The sequence below is a fragment of the Ictalurus punctatus genome, chromosome 9 (assembly GCF_001660625.3).
Source record: "Ictalurus punctatus breed USDA103 chromosome 9, Coco_2.0, whole genome shotgun sequence".
In the NCBI taxonomy this organism is placed as follows: Eukaryota; Metazoa; Chordata; class Actinopteri; order Siluriformes; family Ictaluridae; genus Ictalurus; species Ictalurus punctatus.
The window spans coordinates 13,773,498-13,792,130 of record NC_030424.2 but is presented as its reverse complement, the minus strand read 5'-3'; the positions used below and the strand labels follow the sequence as shown (position 1 = coordinate 13,792,130).

The window sequence follows — 18,633 nt, the reverse complement described above, 5'->3', positions numbered from 1 at the left end:
GCTGCAGCATGGTGGCCAAGACCATACAGCGGTTTAACAGGACAAGTTCCACTCAGAACAGGCCTCGCCATGGTCCACCAAAGAAGTTGAGTGCACATGCTCAGCGTCATATCCAGAGGTTGTGTTTGGGAAATTGACGTATGAGTGCTGCCAGCATTGCTGCAGAGGTTGAAGGGGTGGGGGGTCAGCCTGTCAGTGCTCAGACCATATGCCGCACACTGCATCAGATTGGTCTGCATGGCTGTCGTCCCAGAAGGAAGCCTCTTCTAAAGATGATGCACAAGAAAGCCCGCAAACAGTTTGCTGAAGACAAGCAGACTAAGGACATGGATTACTGGAACCATGTCCTGTGGTCTGATGAGACCAAGATAAACTTATTTGGTTCAGATGGTGTCAAGCATGTGTGGCGGCAACCAGGTGAGGAGTACAAAGACAAGTGTGTCTTGTCTACAGTCAAGCATGGTGGTGGGAGTGTCATGGTCTGGGGTGCATGAGTGCTGCCGGCACTGGGGAGCTACAGTTCATCAAGGGAACCATGGATTCCATGTACTGTGACCTACTGAAACGGAAGGTGGAGGAGCACGAAATCTCTAACATCCACCATCTCCGTGATGTCGTCATGGAGGAGTGGAACAGGACTCCAGCAGCAACTTGTGACGCTCTGGTGAACTCCATGACCAAGAGGGTTAAGGCAGTGCTGGAAAATAATGGTAGCCACACAAAATATTGACACTTTGGGCCCAATTTGGACATTTTCACTTAGGGGTGTACTCACTTTTGTTGCCAGCGGTTTAGACATTAATGGCTGTGTGTTGAATTATTTTGAGGGGACAGCAAATTTACACTGTTACACAAGCTGTACACTCACTACTTTACATTGTAGCAAAGTGTCATGTATTCAGTGTTGTCACATTAAAAGATATAATCAGATATTTACAAAAATGTGAGGGATGTACTCACTTTTGTGAGATACTGTATCTCAAAGATCTTCTTACACCACATTCATCTAGCAGATTTTTAAGATCTTCTGATAGGTTTCTTTTGTATGTTGCATCGTCCCATTTAAAAACTAAGGGGGATAGAGCTTTTTCAGTCATCGCCCCTCGTTTATGGAATCAGTTGCCACTGGGCATCTGCCGTACACCTTCTATGATCATTTTTAAAAAGAGGCTGAAAGCGTATCTCTTCTCCCAAGCATTTTAATCAAATTTTTACTATTGTTTATTGTCTGTGTCTATTTGGTTTTATTCTGTTTTCTATTGAACTTTTTCTTACTCTGTTCAACACTTTGGTCAGCTTTGCTGTGTTTAAATGTGCTATATAAATAAAATTTACTTACTTACTTACTTACTTACTTACTTGTAGCTTAAGACGTGCATGATCTTTGGTGTGTTGTATATACATTCCTCATTCACTGAACCGGAAATCCTATTCTCTGTCCATTGCTTTAACTCAAATTTGAGAATCGGTAATCATATAACTAAGGCTGAAGTGAGTTGATGAGATGATGTTAATTTTGCCCTTGCTAACTCACTCCTTAATGACCATCTGTAGCGCCTCGGGGAACGGCTACGTCAGTGTAAACATGTCTCACTTCCTGTTGTGGCTTCACACAGTGTTGCTACTGACCTCAGGACAACATGATCTTCATAATCGCACTGTCATGAGTGCCTTTTGACTCAGCCATCAGGCAGAATCCGGCCAGCAAATCGGATCCAAAAAAGGGTGTGGGCGTAGTGCGTGTCTTAACTGATCAGTGTTAGTACTTATTTGAAGTGGCATAATTGAGTTATGGACGTCAGACTTGTGTTGCAGCGGACCGACAGTTGATTGTGAATAGAGACTTCAGTTTTTCATTCAGATTTTCTCAAGACAGACTTACTTCATCTGTTTAGAGCTTGAAATGGAACATTAGTACATTTTAATAGTGGATGCACAGCTGTTTTACTGTGATATTATTACTGGACATTTTCATGGCGTTGGATATTACATCCACACTAGCAAAACATTAACTATAATATGTGTATGAAAGTATGGGGACACAGTGGCTTAGTGGTTAGCACACTTGCCTCGCACCTCCAGGGTTGGGGGTTTGGTTCCCCCCTCCACTGTGTGTGTGGAGTACCCTCTGGGTACTCTGGTTTCCACCCCCAGTCAAAGACATGCATTGTAGGCATTTCAAATTGTCCGTAGTGTGTGAAGGGGTAAATCCACGAGTTACTGGCATAGGCTCCAGGCTCCACCATGACCCTGTGTAGGATAAGTGGTACTCAAAATGGATGGATGGATGTCTATGAAAGTGTGGCATGGTGGTGCAGTGGGTAGTGTTCTTAAATCTCCAGAACTCCAGTTCAATCCTGAGCCCAGGCTGCTGTCTGTGTGGGTTTCCTCTGGAAACTCCGGCTTCTTGCACCTCCACAAAAACTTGCTAGTAGGTCAATTGTCTATTCCACACTGCCCCAAAGAATGTGACGGTCTATTCCTGGGAATTTAAATTTTAATGGCATGGGTATTACATCCACAGTTGTATTCCTGCCTCATGCTCATTATTCCTGGGATAGGCACCGGATCCACCACGGCCCTGTGCAGGATAAAGAGGTTACTGAAGATGAATGAATGTCTATGAATAGCAACACACTGCATCTACTACACAAAGTAGATTGAATTAGAATAAGTAGAATTAGTCGAATAAATTATCATTCAAATTGTTGTAATTTTTTTTATAATATTAAGGTCTCTTCCTGGTCCAAACATCTTGAAAATACTATTACGTTTAAGCTAATGCACCAAAATATGTGTGCAGTGAACATCTGCATTTTTTGTATTGTTTATTACAGCTGTGTGTAGTCTAGCCGGAGTGCAGCAGTGATGACGCTGAGTTACATACCGCATGTCCTGATGTGAGCCCATGCACTGTGCACCAGTTTGCTCAGAGGTGAAATGCTGAACACACTACACTGCTCATCGATCTTTATTTTGATGAGGACTTTTCCGCTCCATATTTCCCCAGCTCTATCAGGCAGCACTCACTTCACTTTAATTATCTGCGCGAATAGAAACGCCATTCGATATTGTGGATGTGACCTCATAAAAAATGTGAGAATAATTTTGGCTTGCCCTCTACTAAGGGCAGACATCTTGAAGAATCTGAAATATACACGTACGAGTGACTCGGTTTAGTTCGGCCTGCGTGGAATATGTGAATCGTTTGAAAGAAGTATATAACAAATCAGAGACGACCTTTTGTGTCGGCCTCATGGCTAATCCTCCGTCTATGGAGAGAGATAGAAACTGGATGTGATTGTACACAGTGGAACTGGCCTTTTTGCTCTGTGACACAGCGTCATTCATAACATCACTCCAGCTCATAGCCTTGTTGGACAGTGAAAACATTAACTTTAATGAGGCACTGTGGGAGCTTCTTCATACAGCATGGCATCACACGAAACTTTGGGGAAAAGACATTACATGGTAGACAGGATGCCTGTATAAATCTTAGTCGAAGGAAAAATGCAATAGAAAAATGTTCACCTTATTGTCAGGAGATTGTGAGATTAAATCCTTTCCTGTGGAGTAGCATGAGCAGCCGTTCAAAAAGATCCACAATGAGATCTAGCTAGAGAGTGGGACTTGGAAAATGAGTAAATTGGGATAAAATGGGGTAAAAATACAAAAAACAAAGGTTTCTTACTTGGTAAAATGTCACCTGGTATTTTTCCAGTCTACAACTGTCCAGTTTTGTGAGCCTGGGCCCACTGTAGCCCCAGATTCCTGCTCTTGACTTGGAGTGAAGTGGAGTGGAACCCGATGTGGTCTTCTGCTGTTGTAGAACATCTACATCAAAGTTTCATGTCTTTCATGTGCTTTCCTTCTCACCAGAGTAGTGAAGATTTGTGTTGGTTCTTTGGCTGTGGTAGCTCATTGTTTCAGACATTGGATTAATAATCGGAAGGTTGCGAGTTCAACTCCCAGCACTGCCAAGCTGTCCCTGTTGGCCCTTAAGCAAGGCCTTTACCCCTCAAACTGTTATATAGATGAGATAAATGTAAGTCCCTGTGGATAAGGCCATCTGCCAAATGCTGTAAATTTAAATTTGAGTATCCTTTCTGTCCGCTCATACCAGTCTGACCATTCTTCTCTGACTGATCTCATTAACAAGGCTTTCAACCTGCAGATCTGCTGCTCACGGGTTGTCTTTTGCACCATTCTGTGTAAACTGTGGAAATACTCAGAGCAGTCCATCTGGTGCCAACAACCATCCCGCGGTCAAGGCACTGAGATCATTAGATGTGAACATTAACTGAAGCTCTTGACCTGTATCTGCATGATTTATGCAGCGCTGCTGGCACATGGCTGGTGTGTGTGTGTGTGTCTGTGTGTGTGTGTGTGTGTGTACGCACGCACGTGCATTGGTATTCATAACCCATGAATCGTGCAGAGAAAATGGGAAAGACAGTTAGATGTGTAGAGTGGGGTTGACAGAGAGAGAGGGAAAGAGAGAAAGTAAGAGAGAACGCACGCATCTGGATCATCACTGGGTCATGTGACTGCCGGGTTTCCTTGGAGACAGCAGCAATGTTGTGCATTCAGATTCTAGTTCAGTTGAGCGGAGGGCAGGACAGAAGAGGCAGCTGGCCTCTGGATGTGTGTCAGAGCTAAACAAACAGGTGCTCCGTCCGCTACGCGAGGTGAGTTATTCCATACAAACGCATTTGTCATTTTGTTCTCGGTCAATGAGTGTGGTCTTGAAAATTGTAATGACAGTAGAAAGTTGAGATTGCCGCTGAAGGTACCCACATTGTGTTGTATTTCCGATCTGACGCTACTAAGACAGGGCCAGCCACTTAAATCAATTCCTGGCACATGGGGCTCTTTCTTTGCATTTATTTTTTTATTTGTTTGCCTAATGCATTGTATAATCTCGAGAGAAAACTGAAATCGATATGATTAAACAAGACTTTAGTGACCTTTACAAAACGAGAAAGTGCTTGTTTTCGTTTAAGGTTTAGTTATGTCTCGGAAAACAGCAGCGTAATAATCGCATTATAAGACAATTTAAGGCAGGGGTAGATTGTTTTGAGATTTCGGATCCCCCCTTTTTTTATAGTGCTATGCAAAAACTGGGCGAACATACACGTGGGTTGGTGAGAGAGAGAGCGGGAGAGGGAGCGAGAGCGAAAAGAAGCAAATATGCGGAGAAAGCAAGCCTGAAGCAAAAGCACAGCTTGAGCTGAGAAGTTCGGATTTACCTAGTCAAGGTGACATTGGTGGCAGTGATTGATCAGAGATGTGGTGTCTCGACGGTTAAGGCTCTGGGCCACCACTCAGAAGGTCATGAGTGTGTGTATGTGTGTGTGTGTGTGTGTGTGTGTTTGTGTGTGAGGTCTGACAAGCATTTGGGTCCAGTTCATAATACAGTTTATCCCCATTTTCTGCAACGTCACCTCCGCTTCTCTTGTCTTTTCTCCATTTTCTCAAACTCCAGCTCTAATTAGAATTCTTACAGACCCCCTTTTTCTCCTCGTTAACTGTTAATTAGATTTGGGCAAATAGCATTAAATTAAAATGTCACTTTCTTGAAGGCAATTACAGTGAGGATGCCTTTACATGTGGCCTGTTCCAGCACAGTGTAGAGCACTTTGACGGCTCATCCTCTGAAAGCTCACTGTTAGTGTTTTCCGCTTGTGAACCCCACACGCGCACACACACACACGCACACACACACACACACGCAGGTAGGCTGCTGATAGGAGACAGGTTGGCAGCCCCAGCTCTGTGGCCATGCTTGACTTGAACTTTATAATTTTGCAGTCAGCTGAAGCCAGTGTCCATCAACATGAACGATACAGTTCTTGTGTCCTCTGGGGCCCCCACGCCCACCACAAGGTAAGCACTTAACCCAGGTTTCCGTCTGCATGCTGTTGTGTCGAAGCCACTCTGTCGTAAGTCTGTTCTTTAAAACTAGCTTGCTTTGAAGTCTGTAGAGCAAGTGAGTGATAAACGTCTTGGATTCTGTCAGTTTGATTTACCGCTAAGCTATATATGTTTGCCCACCTAAGCCAGATGAGCTGAAGCATTGAAGGGGGAAATTGACTCACCTTTTTAAATCCCGGTGCATTTTGAAAGCTGGGATCTCTCCAGGTGATAAGGGAGATATAAGCACTCAGGATGAGAACCTTATCTCAGAAATGGGGTTCATCAAGTTGTGTGATTCAGCGCTTTCCTGTCCCTCGTCCCACGGCGCACACACTCAGCGTTGTCTGGATATCACCGGCTTAAACGGTAATATGAGATGAAATAGCTTGTAAGATTTTAATAACTGAAAACTATGAGGTGAATTTGGATGATATTGTAATGTATTGCATTACAGACCCTTTTCCAGGGCATAATTCAGAAACCTCCATCACTGGATTTAAGGATTATCCCTTTCTTATCTATGACTCCACACCCCAGCATGGCTTACTCTACTTTACATTTGATGAAGGACTTTGACACAAAAAGTAGCATGTGATCTATTTATATATAGTTAGTACTACTATTATAGGAGTGCTGTAGTGGAAGGTTCATCAATGCATCAGAATTTGAAGTGTCACGACTGCAAAAAAAATCTGAATGGACCAGATGTGATGCACGGCGCCTGAAGAAGGAAGAAGCTGCTCATATGCAAGCAGTGCTATAAATAGCTTGGCATGGACTGAGGCAACGGGAGAGGGTTTGGAGGAGGGGTGGCACGGGTAAACACTTCATCCGACACGAGAGCTTCACTGCAAGGATTAAAGTCTGGTTAGGATAGACTTGTTAGTCAAGTCTCTGCAAGTGAACAGTTGATAACTTCACGAAAACCGGCTTCATGTTAAAACTATAATGAATTTCCTGAATCGCACTTTTTGACCGTGTAGTACACAGTTATAGAAGGGAATTATATATAATCGCACGGTTGTCACCCGGATGAGGAAGGTTTCCCTTTTGAGTCTGGTTCTCAGGGATTTCTTCCTCTTGTCGTCTCAGGGAGTTTTTCCGTGCCACCGTCGCCTCTGGCTTGCTCATTAGGGACATATTTATACATTTTACATTTCTATCCTGAATTTGTGTGAAGCTGCTTTGTGACAATGTCCATTGTTAAAGTCAAGTCAAGTGGGTTTTTATTGTCATTGCTGTGTATAGCATGTGTAAATTGGAACAAAATGCAGTTTCTTCAGGACCACGGTGCACCACAGAACAGTACGCAAGACTACATAAAGCGCAAATACTCAACAGCGTGAGATTAGTGCAAGACACTCGTAACATACACAGAACAGGCCAATACGTACGCAGGACAATAAGTACAAAGGACAATAAATACACAGGACAATAATTATGCAGGACAATACGTACGCAGGACAATACTTACAAAGGACAATAAATACACAGGACAATACATACGCAGGACAATAATTATGCAGGACAATACATACGCAGGACAATAACTATGCAAGACAATACGTACGCAGGACAATACGTACGCAGGACAATAAGTATGCAGGCCAATATGTACGCAGGACAATACGTACGCAGGACAATAATTATGTAGGACAATACGTACACAGGCCAATACTTACAAAGGACAATAAATACACAGGACAATACATACGCAGGACAATAATTATGCAGGACAATACGTACACAGAACAATAGTTACAAAGGACAATAAGTATGCAGGCCAATACGTACGCAGGACAATACGTACGCAGGCCAATACATACGCAGGACAATAAGAATGCAGGCCAATATGTACGCAGCACAATACGTACGCAGGACAATAAGTACGCAGAACATATTGTGTAATGTAGCAGCACAAGTATAGCAGCAATAGTGGCAGCAAAAAGGAGTTCCATAATATAAAAGTGACTGATTCAACTTTGTAAAGTGCGATGTGTAGTGGTACTGAATCATACTGGGTTAGGTGTTCGACTAACCCAGGTGAGCATTGGGACACAGCAGAGTGTGGGTAATCTGACTGACTCAGAGAAGAAACTGTTGCGGAGCGCTATACAAATAAAATTGAATTGACTTGAATTGACCTTCGGCACTGAGAAACTGAGAAACACCGCAAATTATGATGAGTGTGTTAATGCATAGGGGTTGTAGCCCACGACCACAGCGCACTGCCGGCTACTCTTGAGGCTCCAATCTGCCACTCTGATGCCCTTAGACTCGACACTGTAGCCTTCTGAGTCACGCTCTGTTTGGGTATGTGTGAGGTCAGCTGCTGGCAGCGGTTTGGACCAGAGGGCAAGTGGTAGAGGAATGGACTATTATTTTCCACCAAATTAGGGTTGCGCTGTTGCTCAGTGGAGCCTGCCAAAAACATGATGCTTCCTTTCAGCCTGACTGAAGGTTGTAGGGACGTTTATGACAGCTTTTCGATACTCTGATGTGATCTTGTTTGGGAAGGACCTGCTTTGATTGACGATGTCTGGCTCACGCTAAGATGTAGCTAATTTCAAAATAGACGAGGAGTCTTGTCTGAACTAAAAATTGTGAAGGTCTAGTTTCATAAAATGAATTGCTTACGAAGGTCAGATTAAGCAAAGAACATGACTGAACGCTGACAACAGCTACTGTTTAATGCTTAATCATTAGTTCATTGCTCTGATTAAGACTCGTTGATTGAAAGTGTTTTGTTTCATAGTGGCACTTCACAGCCTCTCAACAGATGAGATATATCTGTTTTGAACTTCATGAAGGGAGAATAAACGCATACTGTCCAAGCTTCATTAAACAATCTGTTTTCATCCTTGACTCTTTCTTTCTTTCTTTCTATCTTCATGTCTGTGAAGATTCTTCTCTTTCTCTATGAGCTTCTTGTGATTGAAATGCATGTGATTGGCTAAGCCACAGCAGTGGATCTGCTACACAATCCACGGTGGTTCATGTTTAGAAGACTGTGGTGACCGAGTGAACTATGGCCAGTTTTTTCATACGTTTATCTGATCTGCAATAGTATATTTCTCAGTTTGGGCCAATAAAACGCTTTGCCGGGTCAGCATTTGTGTGACGGTGGGTTTTCTGGGTTTAAACAGCATAAATCAATACCCTTCACAACACTGAATATCACTGTCATTAAAAAAAAAAAACACTTCTATGTACTGGCAGAGTCCATAATGTTCAGGGGAAAAAAGCCCCTGGAGGTGAAAGGAATGCATTTCTCTCTGTGCCTCCATGTCTGTAATAACGCGTGTAATAGTTCGGCCTTGTGCAGGGAGGTGTCGAAGCCAGACACATGGACAGGAAAGTGAGCCATTTTTGCTGACACTGCACGCTCACTTTCTTGCATCCTCCCGAAACACTCAAGGACAAATGACGCTGCATGCAGTTTATTGTCAGCTGGGTCATGCCTAGTCATGCTGGCAGTGTGTAAATAACCGTACGTGTTTGTATCAGATGAGTTTTTAATTAAGTGTTAAGTGAGTATCGAGCAGCTGCTGGATATGAAATTATATTCTGCACTGTTTTGGCACCGCAGCATGTGCAGCTCTGAAATATTGCGTTTTGCAGATATGAATTATTCTTTTTTTTTAACTGGAGCCTTGTTGAAAATCCAATTGAATTCATTGTCTAATTAGGTGAAAAGAGGTAAATGTTAGTGGTGGGGGGTGGGGGGGGGGTGTAATTGAGCTTTAATAGATGGAAGATTTTTATTTATTTAATTTTTTGCAGGATGTGCCTTTATTCCTGCAATGAAACTCTGTAGCGTTAGCAGAATTCCAGCACATCGTCCTCCAGCTGGCACTTAGAGGAGGAATCATAAATACCATGTGTCTCGAAGAGGCTCTTGGCACACAGTAGCATTTTTAATGAACCACGTGTGACATAGAACGATCAGGGAGATCACACTGACAGGATCATTTTGATAGACACAGCTTTCTGTAAAGCTCTTCACTTGCTTACAGAAGGAATAGCTTGTCTTGTATATATTTATGGTGTTTATGACGTTAAGTACAGAGGTTCCTGGCCTATACTATTCATGTACACATACACATACACACTCACTGTTGACTCATTGGAGGTCATTTAATGAGGATGGGAAGCATATGCTCCATCATCTGTTCCTATCATATGCCAAATCTTATTGTATGAGACATACACCACAATGCGCCTTACTGTAATGATGCAATACAGTGTGACATATTCTGGACAGATCAGAGAAAAAAAACAACGTATTATGAAGAATATATAAATATAGAATAAAGAATATAAAAAGGTAGAACGATTGAATCACTCCTAGAAATCTGTGGGATAGCTCTGCAGTGAATGATGTGACTCAAGACCCTCTTAAAAAGATCTCAGTCTTAATGAAGGAGTTTAGAGTGGAAAAAACAACAACACAAGCCTCCCTGTTCTGTGTGAGTTTGTGACTTAGTGAGCCTACACAAGGGTTTTTCAGATGTAAGGGTTAAACTTGTCTGAAGGTTCTACAAAAAGATGAAACCTTTTTTGTTTTTGTTGTTGTTGTTTTTAAAGCATAGGAACTATATAGGATGGTCATGAGTGTTTCTATGTGTGTGATTGTCCAGCTTTTTTGTATATGTGTGTTTTTTTCTGTACTGCAATGTTGCCAAATTCTCAGAAAGAAAGGGGATTAAACTGTACCATTCCTGGTTCCCGCAGTGGTATGTACACTTTTTGCACCTTTAGGATGTATCTCTTACCTAGAAATGTGCATAGAGTGCACCTTTAAGTGCAGCTTTACTTTAAAAGTGAATAACAGTCCAGTTATCTACTTGTAAAGTTATGTAAATCTTTTTTAAAGGTACATTATATTGATATTTCCAGATTAAAGATACATATTAAAAGATAAGATGCCAAGAAAGGATACAGTTTAGTACCCTTTTTTTTTTTTCCTTCTGAGAGTCCATTGATAAGCTGTAGTTCACTAAGTGCATACTTGGCATCTCTCTCTCTCTGGACAGCACCACTCTGGAGAGTCCCAGCAGGCTGGATGAGGAGCACCGTCTTATTGCTCGCTACGCTGCCCGTCTGGCAGCTGAAGCCAGCAATTCTACAGTGAGTATGCATTAACACACACACACACACACACACACAACCTAGATGTAATATCTCTATCCTCTGCAATATGTACCACCTGCAATAATAGCACTCCCAACGGTGCAGAAATTGAGAATAAATAACACATTGGACACATTTATTCCACCGATATTTGAACTCATGTGCCCGCTCTGCCATTTTTGCCCGTGTGATATCATTACCTCTCTAGCAGCGTTGATGTAATGGCTTGGTTTTATGTGTCCCTAATTTTTACTCTCAATCATTGTTTCACAGCAGTGTCCCCCCACCGACCTGAGCTTCAACTTCGATGCCAACAAGCAACAGAGGCAACTCATTGCTGAGCTAGAGAACAAAAATAGGTGACTTTCATGCTATATTGATTTGTAATCGTATCACGAATAAGCTTTAATGAATGCTGTGACCTAAAGTTATTTGGCACGTCATTCGATATGCAGTGGGACTCCAGAGAAAAATGTATGCTGATTAAGGCATTATGTCTGGGTAAAGTATATAGAATCATTAGACTGCGTTACTAAGTTTAATTTTTAATTGACAGGGTGTCCGAAAAGTCAGGAACCAGTGAGAGTAAGACGACATATACTTAAGTTTGTGTTTAATATTTACAACATATGCTCTACATCTTCACCCTTACACTTGCTCAACATATTCGGAGTGACATATTTCCTCAACCTATTCCCATTGATTCCTGACTCTTCGCAACCTATAGTTTTAGTTTGTGTTTGATTTTATGGTACTGTGTTTTCTGTATTAATTATAGTATGTTCTATATTGTGGTGTGATGGGGATACAGGGAGATCCTTCAGGAAATCCAGCGGCTGCGTCTGGAACATGAGCAAGCCTCTCAGCCCACACCAGAGAAAGCTCAACAGAACCCCACACTCCTTGCGGAATTACGACTGCTCCGGTACGTAGACACACACACACACACGCACGCGCGCACACATTCGCATCTATATACATTCAAAATGTGCACACAAAATAAAAGCATTTATACTCAGCTGAAATCCGAACTCTGCATTTCTAGACTTAAAAAGACAATCAAAAACAATGGAAATTGTGACATACCAGATCCTTGCTGCAGAAGGTTCGCTGAGAGGGAATATACTTTATACCCTATGGCCAGATTTCAACTAAAGTACCGCTTATAGACACCAGAGGGTGTCCAGGAGTCAAAATAGTGGTGCTTCAGTCATATTCCTGGTGTATACAGTGTCTACAGTCTTGGGAACACTTGCTGTAGTTTCTTTAGGAAAGAATTGGTCTGTGGCCCAGTAAAAGGGGAAGAGATTACTCATGTACAAAGAAAAACAAATTTGATCCATTTAGGGCCAGTCATGTTATTGTGTGTATTTTTGGTCAGGCACAGAAAAGACGAGCTGGAAAAGCGCATGTCAGCGCTGCAGGAGAGCAGGCGAGAGTTGATGGTCCAGTTGGAAGGTCTCATGAGACTGCTAAAGGTATAACTTGTTTTAGTAGCGCTGCTCTTTTTCGCCTTCTGTAAATATGTCTTTATTAGAGTACTCTGTGGGCTATTGGCTGTTCTTTCATTCTGCTCTCTCTCTCTCTTTTCTCTCTCTCTCTCTCTTTCATTCATGAATCTGTATTCTCTCACTGCTCCTTTTTTTCTGCTGGCTGACAGGATGAAGAGCAGAAGGGTGTAAGTGTTCCTGACTTCCTGACTTACATGATTGTTAATTCAAAGAGCTTGTGGCAGTCCCTCAGCATTGTACATTAACATGTGTAAAGTGTAAAGAGCTGCCCCCCCCCCCCCCAGTATCAACAGGTCATAAAGAAGAATAACATGGGCTGTGAAACCATGCATCTTACATTTGGTTACTTTTCTGCAACTAAACAAAGTCAGACTAAACCAACTCTTAGTAGTTCATATGCAGCATGTTCATTTCACACAACCGAAATACCCTGAATACCCTCTAATGCTGGGGAGGCTTATCAAGTCTATCGTAAGTAAAGTAGAGCATTTCCGCAGGTGTCCTTTTAGTTATAAGACAATGTGCCGCTTAAGCTAGGTCCCTTAGCTTTATTCCCGTGCTTGGCAGAGGGCAGGCTGACCCATGCATATCCCTGCCAAATATCAGAGACGTGCTTGCCTTTCATGTGAGCTAACCACCTCGCTTCTAATGTGACTGCAGTCTGGCTGGCCATCTGCTGCCTGGCTGTGTGCCACGGCCCCTGGGCCCTGCACCAGTCCGTGGGACACAGTACCCCTTTTCTTCATCTACCTCTCCATTTGTCTGCTCTTCTAATGGCACACACATGGTTCTCTGTGAGTGTGAGGCCAAATAAGGTGTACTGAGAACGTATACCACTGGAGCAGGCTTGAGGTTTAATGTAGATCATATGTCTGTAGGTGCGTTAGCACTGATATTATCGTCTGTGTGTTGGCTAGCGGATTGAAAGGACTGGTGTGTGTCTATGAGGAGTCAGGTTGCTACTCATCCAGAGGGAGATCTGCTTCCTGTTCCCTTGCTGGCAGTTTAACCCAGTTTTTCTGCTACAGGCTCAGACTGGGGGCTCACCCCACTCCTCACCCAGCCACAGTGCCAGTTGCACCATGCCCATGCCCATCCGCTCCACCTCCGCCGGCTCCACACCTACTCACACACCACAGGACTGCCTGGCTGGTGTCAGTGACGATGTACTGGATGCCTTCTCTCAGGGTAAGACATCCCTGATACATGCAACAAACAAATTGCAATCGCAAGGCCCTTGAAAAACACTGTTATGGGGGAAATTATAAAGAAAAGTCTATTCAAACAAAAGCCTCACCACTTGTCTGTTTCAGGTGTACCTAGAAATCTCCGTAACGATCTTTTGGTAGCTGCGGACTCAATCACGAATACCATGTCGTCGTTGGTTAAAGAGCTCCACTCAGGTATTGCACTGTTTGTGATGTATTGATTACATTACATTACAAAGACCTGGAAAGAATTTTGGTCCTGTTCTAAAGGGCAGTTCTGTGGTATTATAACCCTTTAACCTCGTGGTGTTTTATTCACTTAACAATGTTCAACCATATTATTCACTAACTACCATGAATTCCGTAATAACTGTGGTGAAACTAATGGAAAAGGTATATAGTTCCGAGAGTGAACAATGAACAATGAAGTTCTGGGAATTTAAGGGGGTTAAATGATGGGATTTGAGTTTAATGCATCTTAATGTATTGTGACTCATTATTGTGATATGTTATTATAATATTGTATGTAGGTTAGCAATGTTAGGTTATATGTTTAACTTTACAGTTGATGATGGTCTGGAAGACGAGGAGGTGAACATGAGGAACGGAAGGGAAAAAGGTGAGTTACCCTCGTCATTATTTTTCTTTTTGTCACATTTATATTTCCTTGTCTTCAAACACCAGCATCCTTTGTGATTCCTTTACTTTGCTCACCGAATGAATTTATGGCTCGCTAGTTACGTATGTAACTGTGATTCTATGAACCCCAGGTAATTGGGATGCTCCAATCAGAATTTTTGCAGCCAATACCGATTACCGATTTCTTGTCATCGTGATCCCGATCGTCCAAGCTTTATATAAGTGATATGTAAGCTTTCTGTTGACCGTCACTGTTAACCTTTTTTTTTTTTCTTCAGATAAGGTAATAGCAAAAATGTTGCCTTGGTTATATTATTTACAGTAATGTTGTAGATTGTTGTTTTAATTGTGAATCAAATAAATAAGCCCAACAAATATTCATTTTACAATGAACATTTTAATAGGCCTTTAAAAATACACGGCAATTGGCGAATTTTTCATTGTTTCTTGAGACTTCGTAATAATTCCACACTGGTGATGACATAACTGCAGCTCTAAAGCTTAACGTCATCATGTGTTTTACGTCCTCATATGTTACGTCATCAAATTGCGATCGGCACGTGAGATCGGCCAAATATAGAGACTACCGATCGAGTGATAGGATGTGATTATCGGCCGATTTATCGGAGCATCCCTACCAGGTAACTGCCAAGGGGCAGTGAGATTCATCTGGATACTCTCTTGTGTATATGCAAACATATGCCGAGAACTTCCAACAAAGTCATGTAGTGATGCAGAACGGAGTACTTACAGTAAATATTACTGTCATAAAGGCAGAACCATTTCGTTGAGTCATTTAACCACAGTTACATATGGAACTAGCATTCTGTTTCACCCCTGCAAACAATAGTGAGAATCACAAACGCCAACAATGTCATGAGGAACAGGACTTCCCTCAGGAAGGGAGGGGCAATCTTACCTTTTTAGATTATGGAGAATGTGCATATTGATGCCCAGATAGTAGCAGCACAGACTTCTAATGCCCATGAGGAGATGACATTCCTTGCAGAGTGGCATGTCACAGTAGGGCATGGCATGACCTGTCTGTAGGTCATGGTGAAGATTTCTGTCAACCAGTGTTTCTTCCGTGGCAGATGAGCAGATGGTTTGAGGATTGGATGGCCACCAGCCAGTCTAGATAATACCATAGGGTGTCCTCTACAAGTTTGCATTCATGGAAAGTTGGGTGATGTGATATTGTGCCAAAAAGTCACCCGAGACTTACCTGGCCACTAACACATCCAAGGCAGGCTTATCACCAGAGCATACATTATCCCAACTCTTGTTACTGAAGTGATCTCTTTTTGGGGTGAGGAGTCCACACCAGGCTCTTAGGGAACTTTAGTGGATGGATGTATCTTGCATCTCTCAGAAATGAATAATAATATGCATAATAAATGCATAATAAGCATACGAGCCTACAAAATGATGCCATCCATGGCGTTATGGTGTGCTGCGATGACTGCCGCATACACTTTTAACGTATTTCGGGACTTGCTGTCTAACAGTCCTTGCAGAAAAGTTAGTATCTTGGGCAGCTGAAGAGATGCTTAAACATTTGTTGAATAGCTTCCACTCAAAGGCGTAAAAGGTCCTGGACTACCAGGCAGTGCCACGGTGATCCCCTGCTAGTGAAAGAAGTAGTCGAAGCCACTTTGGCCATTTCAGGACCATGACTAGGACACTGTGTCCTGGTTGCTGAATTCTGCTGAAAGTGAGCAATAAAGAAGCAAAGGCAAATATTAGATGGTGAAGCCAGTCATGGACAACACATCTTGCCAAAGCAGTCTATTTAACTCTGTCAGGGAGAACCACAATTGGCGAAACGGTGCACCTGTGCCTCTGCAATCTGGTTTGCTATTTATTGGTATAAACTCCACTCGCCTGGATCTACGCATGTTCTTGAAAGTGTATCCTCTGCACCGTTGTGTGGTTTGAGGACGCATAAAGTGTGGATTAGCCCACCAGAGAGGATTCTGTGCAAGGTGGAAATACCTTGTTCCATCCTTAATTCCTTCTTCAGATATTGCTGATACTGGAGTTGAACATGGCAGCTCAATCTTCAATTCCAGCCAAGCTACGTCTGCTGAACATTGAGTGCGAGGTATGTCTGAGTCAGACACTGTATCCTCAGAAGTGTCAAAGGTGTGAGCTCATAGCTGGTGTCCATCTTCAGCTTCTAAAGGGTTCAGACACCATTTGACAAGCGCAGCATGGCTCCTTTGGCTAACCACTCTGAGTAGTATGAAATAGAAGTGGATGAGAGGAGGCACAGTTTTGGGGGACTGGATACCCGTAGCTTTGTGTGTAGACACATGCTGGTAAGGGAATATTGTGTACACGTTTTACCAACATGTGTACAAAGTAGAAAGAGACACTTTGGGCGGCTGTGGCTCGGTGGTAGAGTAGGATGTACACTAATCATAGGGTTGGCGGTTCGATTCCCGGCCCACGTGACTCCACATGCTGAAGTGTAGTTGGGCAAGACACTGAACCCTAAGTTGCTCCTGATGGCAAGTTAGCACCGTGCATGGCAGCTCTGCTACCATTGGTGTGTGAATGGGGGAATGAGACACAGTGTAAAGGATAAAGCGCTATATAAATGCGGACCATTTACCATTTAGATAGATCACCGTATAACAGTGGTATTTTTGTAAATACGCCATTAGTACCTTTCTATGTGACTTTCTCGTCACAAGAAGGTACATAGATGATGCTCACCTCTCCTGGTGATTAAAAGGGGTGTAATAAAACCAACTTTAGTAAAACAAAACCAATAAGACAGTGGAATAAAATAACACCAAGGCACATTTAGCCCTAATATTTAGCATAGACTGGCTTATTTTTCCTCAACTGATAGTATTTGATGGCAGATGTTTCTAGAAGAGTCTGAGTAAAACAGTATGGAACTTTGCATGTGAGTATAACTGATAAAAACACTCAATAGTTGTGTTCTCTGCACGTCCCTAAAGTGAGACCCAACACTGCCTGTGTCTGGAATGTTCTTTAAGCAATGAGTGGTCACAATCCCTAACCTAAGTCTGTGTTTTGTCCAGTGTCAGCACAGAGGCATTATGGGAACAGGCACTCCACCCCTTCGTTCTAAATGTCTGGATGTGACTGGCGAGAACCAGCGACGGCAAAACCCTTCCTGGCATTAGCACATAAAGTAATGCATGCTCTTCCCAGCCAGGTTTCACTATGTGAAATGAACACTTCATCACATTTTGCAGAGAGCAAGCTGTATCTACTAAGGAGAATATAAATATATATAGCGCTATATGTCTATCTGTATAAATCTGTTGTAATTATGTAACATTTTCATTCATGTCTGCAAAGGAATGGCTTGTTTGTGCTTCGTCACATCCAAAACTTTTATTGATTTCAGTCTCAAAAACGGTCACACTGTGCATAGTCGGTGTAAACACTGGGAACAACTCCCTGATCTCAGCTGCAGCTCTTTCCTATAGGTGTCCTCCTCAGATAACGATTTTGTAGAGTTAGTGATAATGTTTTGTTTGTGTTGTTTGAGTTTTGCATGACGTTTATAACGGGAGGACCCTTGTCGTTGACCTGCATGTGGCGTTTATTTCGACTGAAGTGTGGGAGTCCATCCTCGTACCCACTCTGATTATGTTCATCAAAACTGCTGCTAGCCCATGATAAAGCACTAGGTCAGAGCTGTCTTATAAAGCCAGGTGTTTGTCAGGGAATCTCTGTGAGGATGCTAATTTTAATCATTTGTTCCTGTATGTCGGTATATGTTTTAATTCCATCTTTATATTGTAGATCCCTCGAAAGCCTTCCAGTTGCTTCTCAGTCAAATAGATCCAAATGTCGGTGCATTCAAAATGCAGTCTGTTTAAAAGAGTATAAAGGGGTTTAAGGGGAAAGACGTAGATGTATCTGTATACCAGTTTAGAGGACGCATTCTGTTGGAGTGCACATGTCTTTCTGTTACAGTCACTTCAAAAGCTTTGTAGTCAGTAGTCATGCACTAAATAAGTGAAACTGGTGCTCAGGGACTAGGGATAGTTGCAAAGATTGTGAACAAATGCATGGCATTGACTTCAGCCCAATGAGGTTAGCAGATCAAAGATTAGCACAGACCATAAAATCTTTACCGATTGGCCAATGGTAGTCACCAGAGTTATTGCAGGAAGTTCCTTCTGGACTGTGTGAGAGAACATGGAATGTGTAGTGGTGAGATAGAGGAAATATTTGAA

General features: G+C 42.5%; 1 protein-coding gene across 6 annotated transcripts in view; it reads left to right on the top strand.

Moving 5' to 3' along the window:
- Positions 1-18,633, top strand: part of dtnbb (dystrobrevin, beta b) — a 36,591-nt gene extending 17,958 nt beyond the window's left edge. For 3 of the 6 annotated variants that reach the window (XM_053682551.1, XM_017475361.3, XM_017475358.3), the window contains 10 exons: positions 5,812-5,886; positions 10,953-11,046; positions 11,323-11,408; positions 11,861-11,974; positions 12,431-12,527; positions 12,710-12,727; positions 13,589-13,748; positions 13,874-13,963; positions 14,334-14,387; positions 17,464-18,633. In XM_053682551.1, the coding sequence (XP_053538526.1) occupies positions 5,812-5,886; positions 10,953-11,046; positions 11,323-11,408; positions 11,861-11,974; positions 12,431-12,527; positions 12,710-12,727; positions 13,589-13,748; positions 13,874-13,963; positions 14,334-14,387; positions 17,464-17,513 (838 nt within the window). In that variant the 3' untranslated portion in view covers positions 17,514-18,633. The remainder of the gene's footprint in view (positions 1-5,811; positions 5,887-10,952; positions 11,047-11,322; positions 11,409-11,860; positions 11,975-12,430; positions 12,528-12,709; positions 12,728-13,588; positions 13,749-13,873; positions 13,964-14,333; positions 14,388-17,463) is intronic. The other 3 variants (XM_017475362.3, XM_017475364.3, XM_017475365.3) reach the window with 3 other exon arrangements.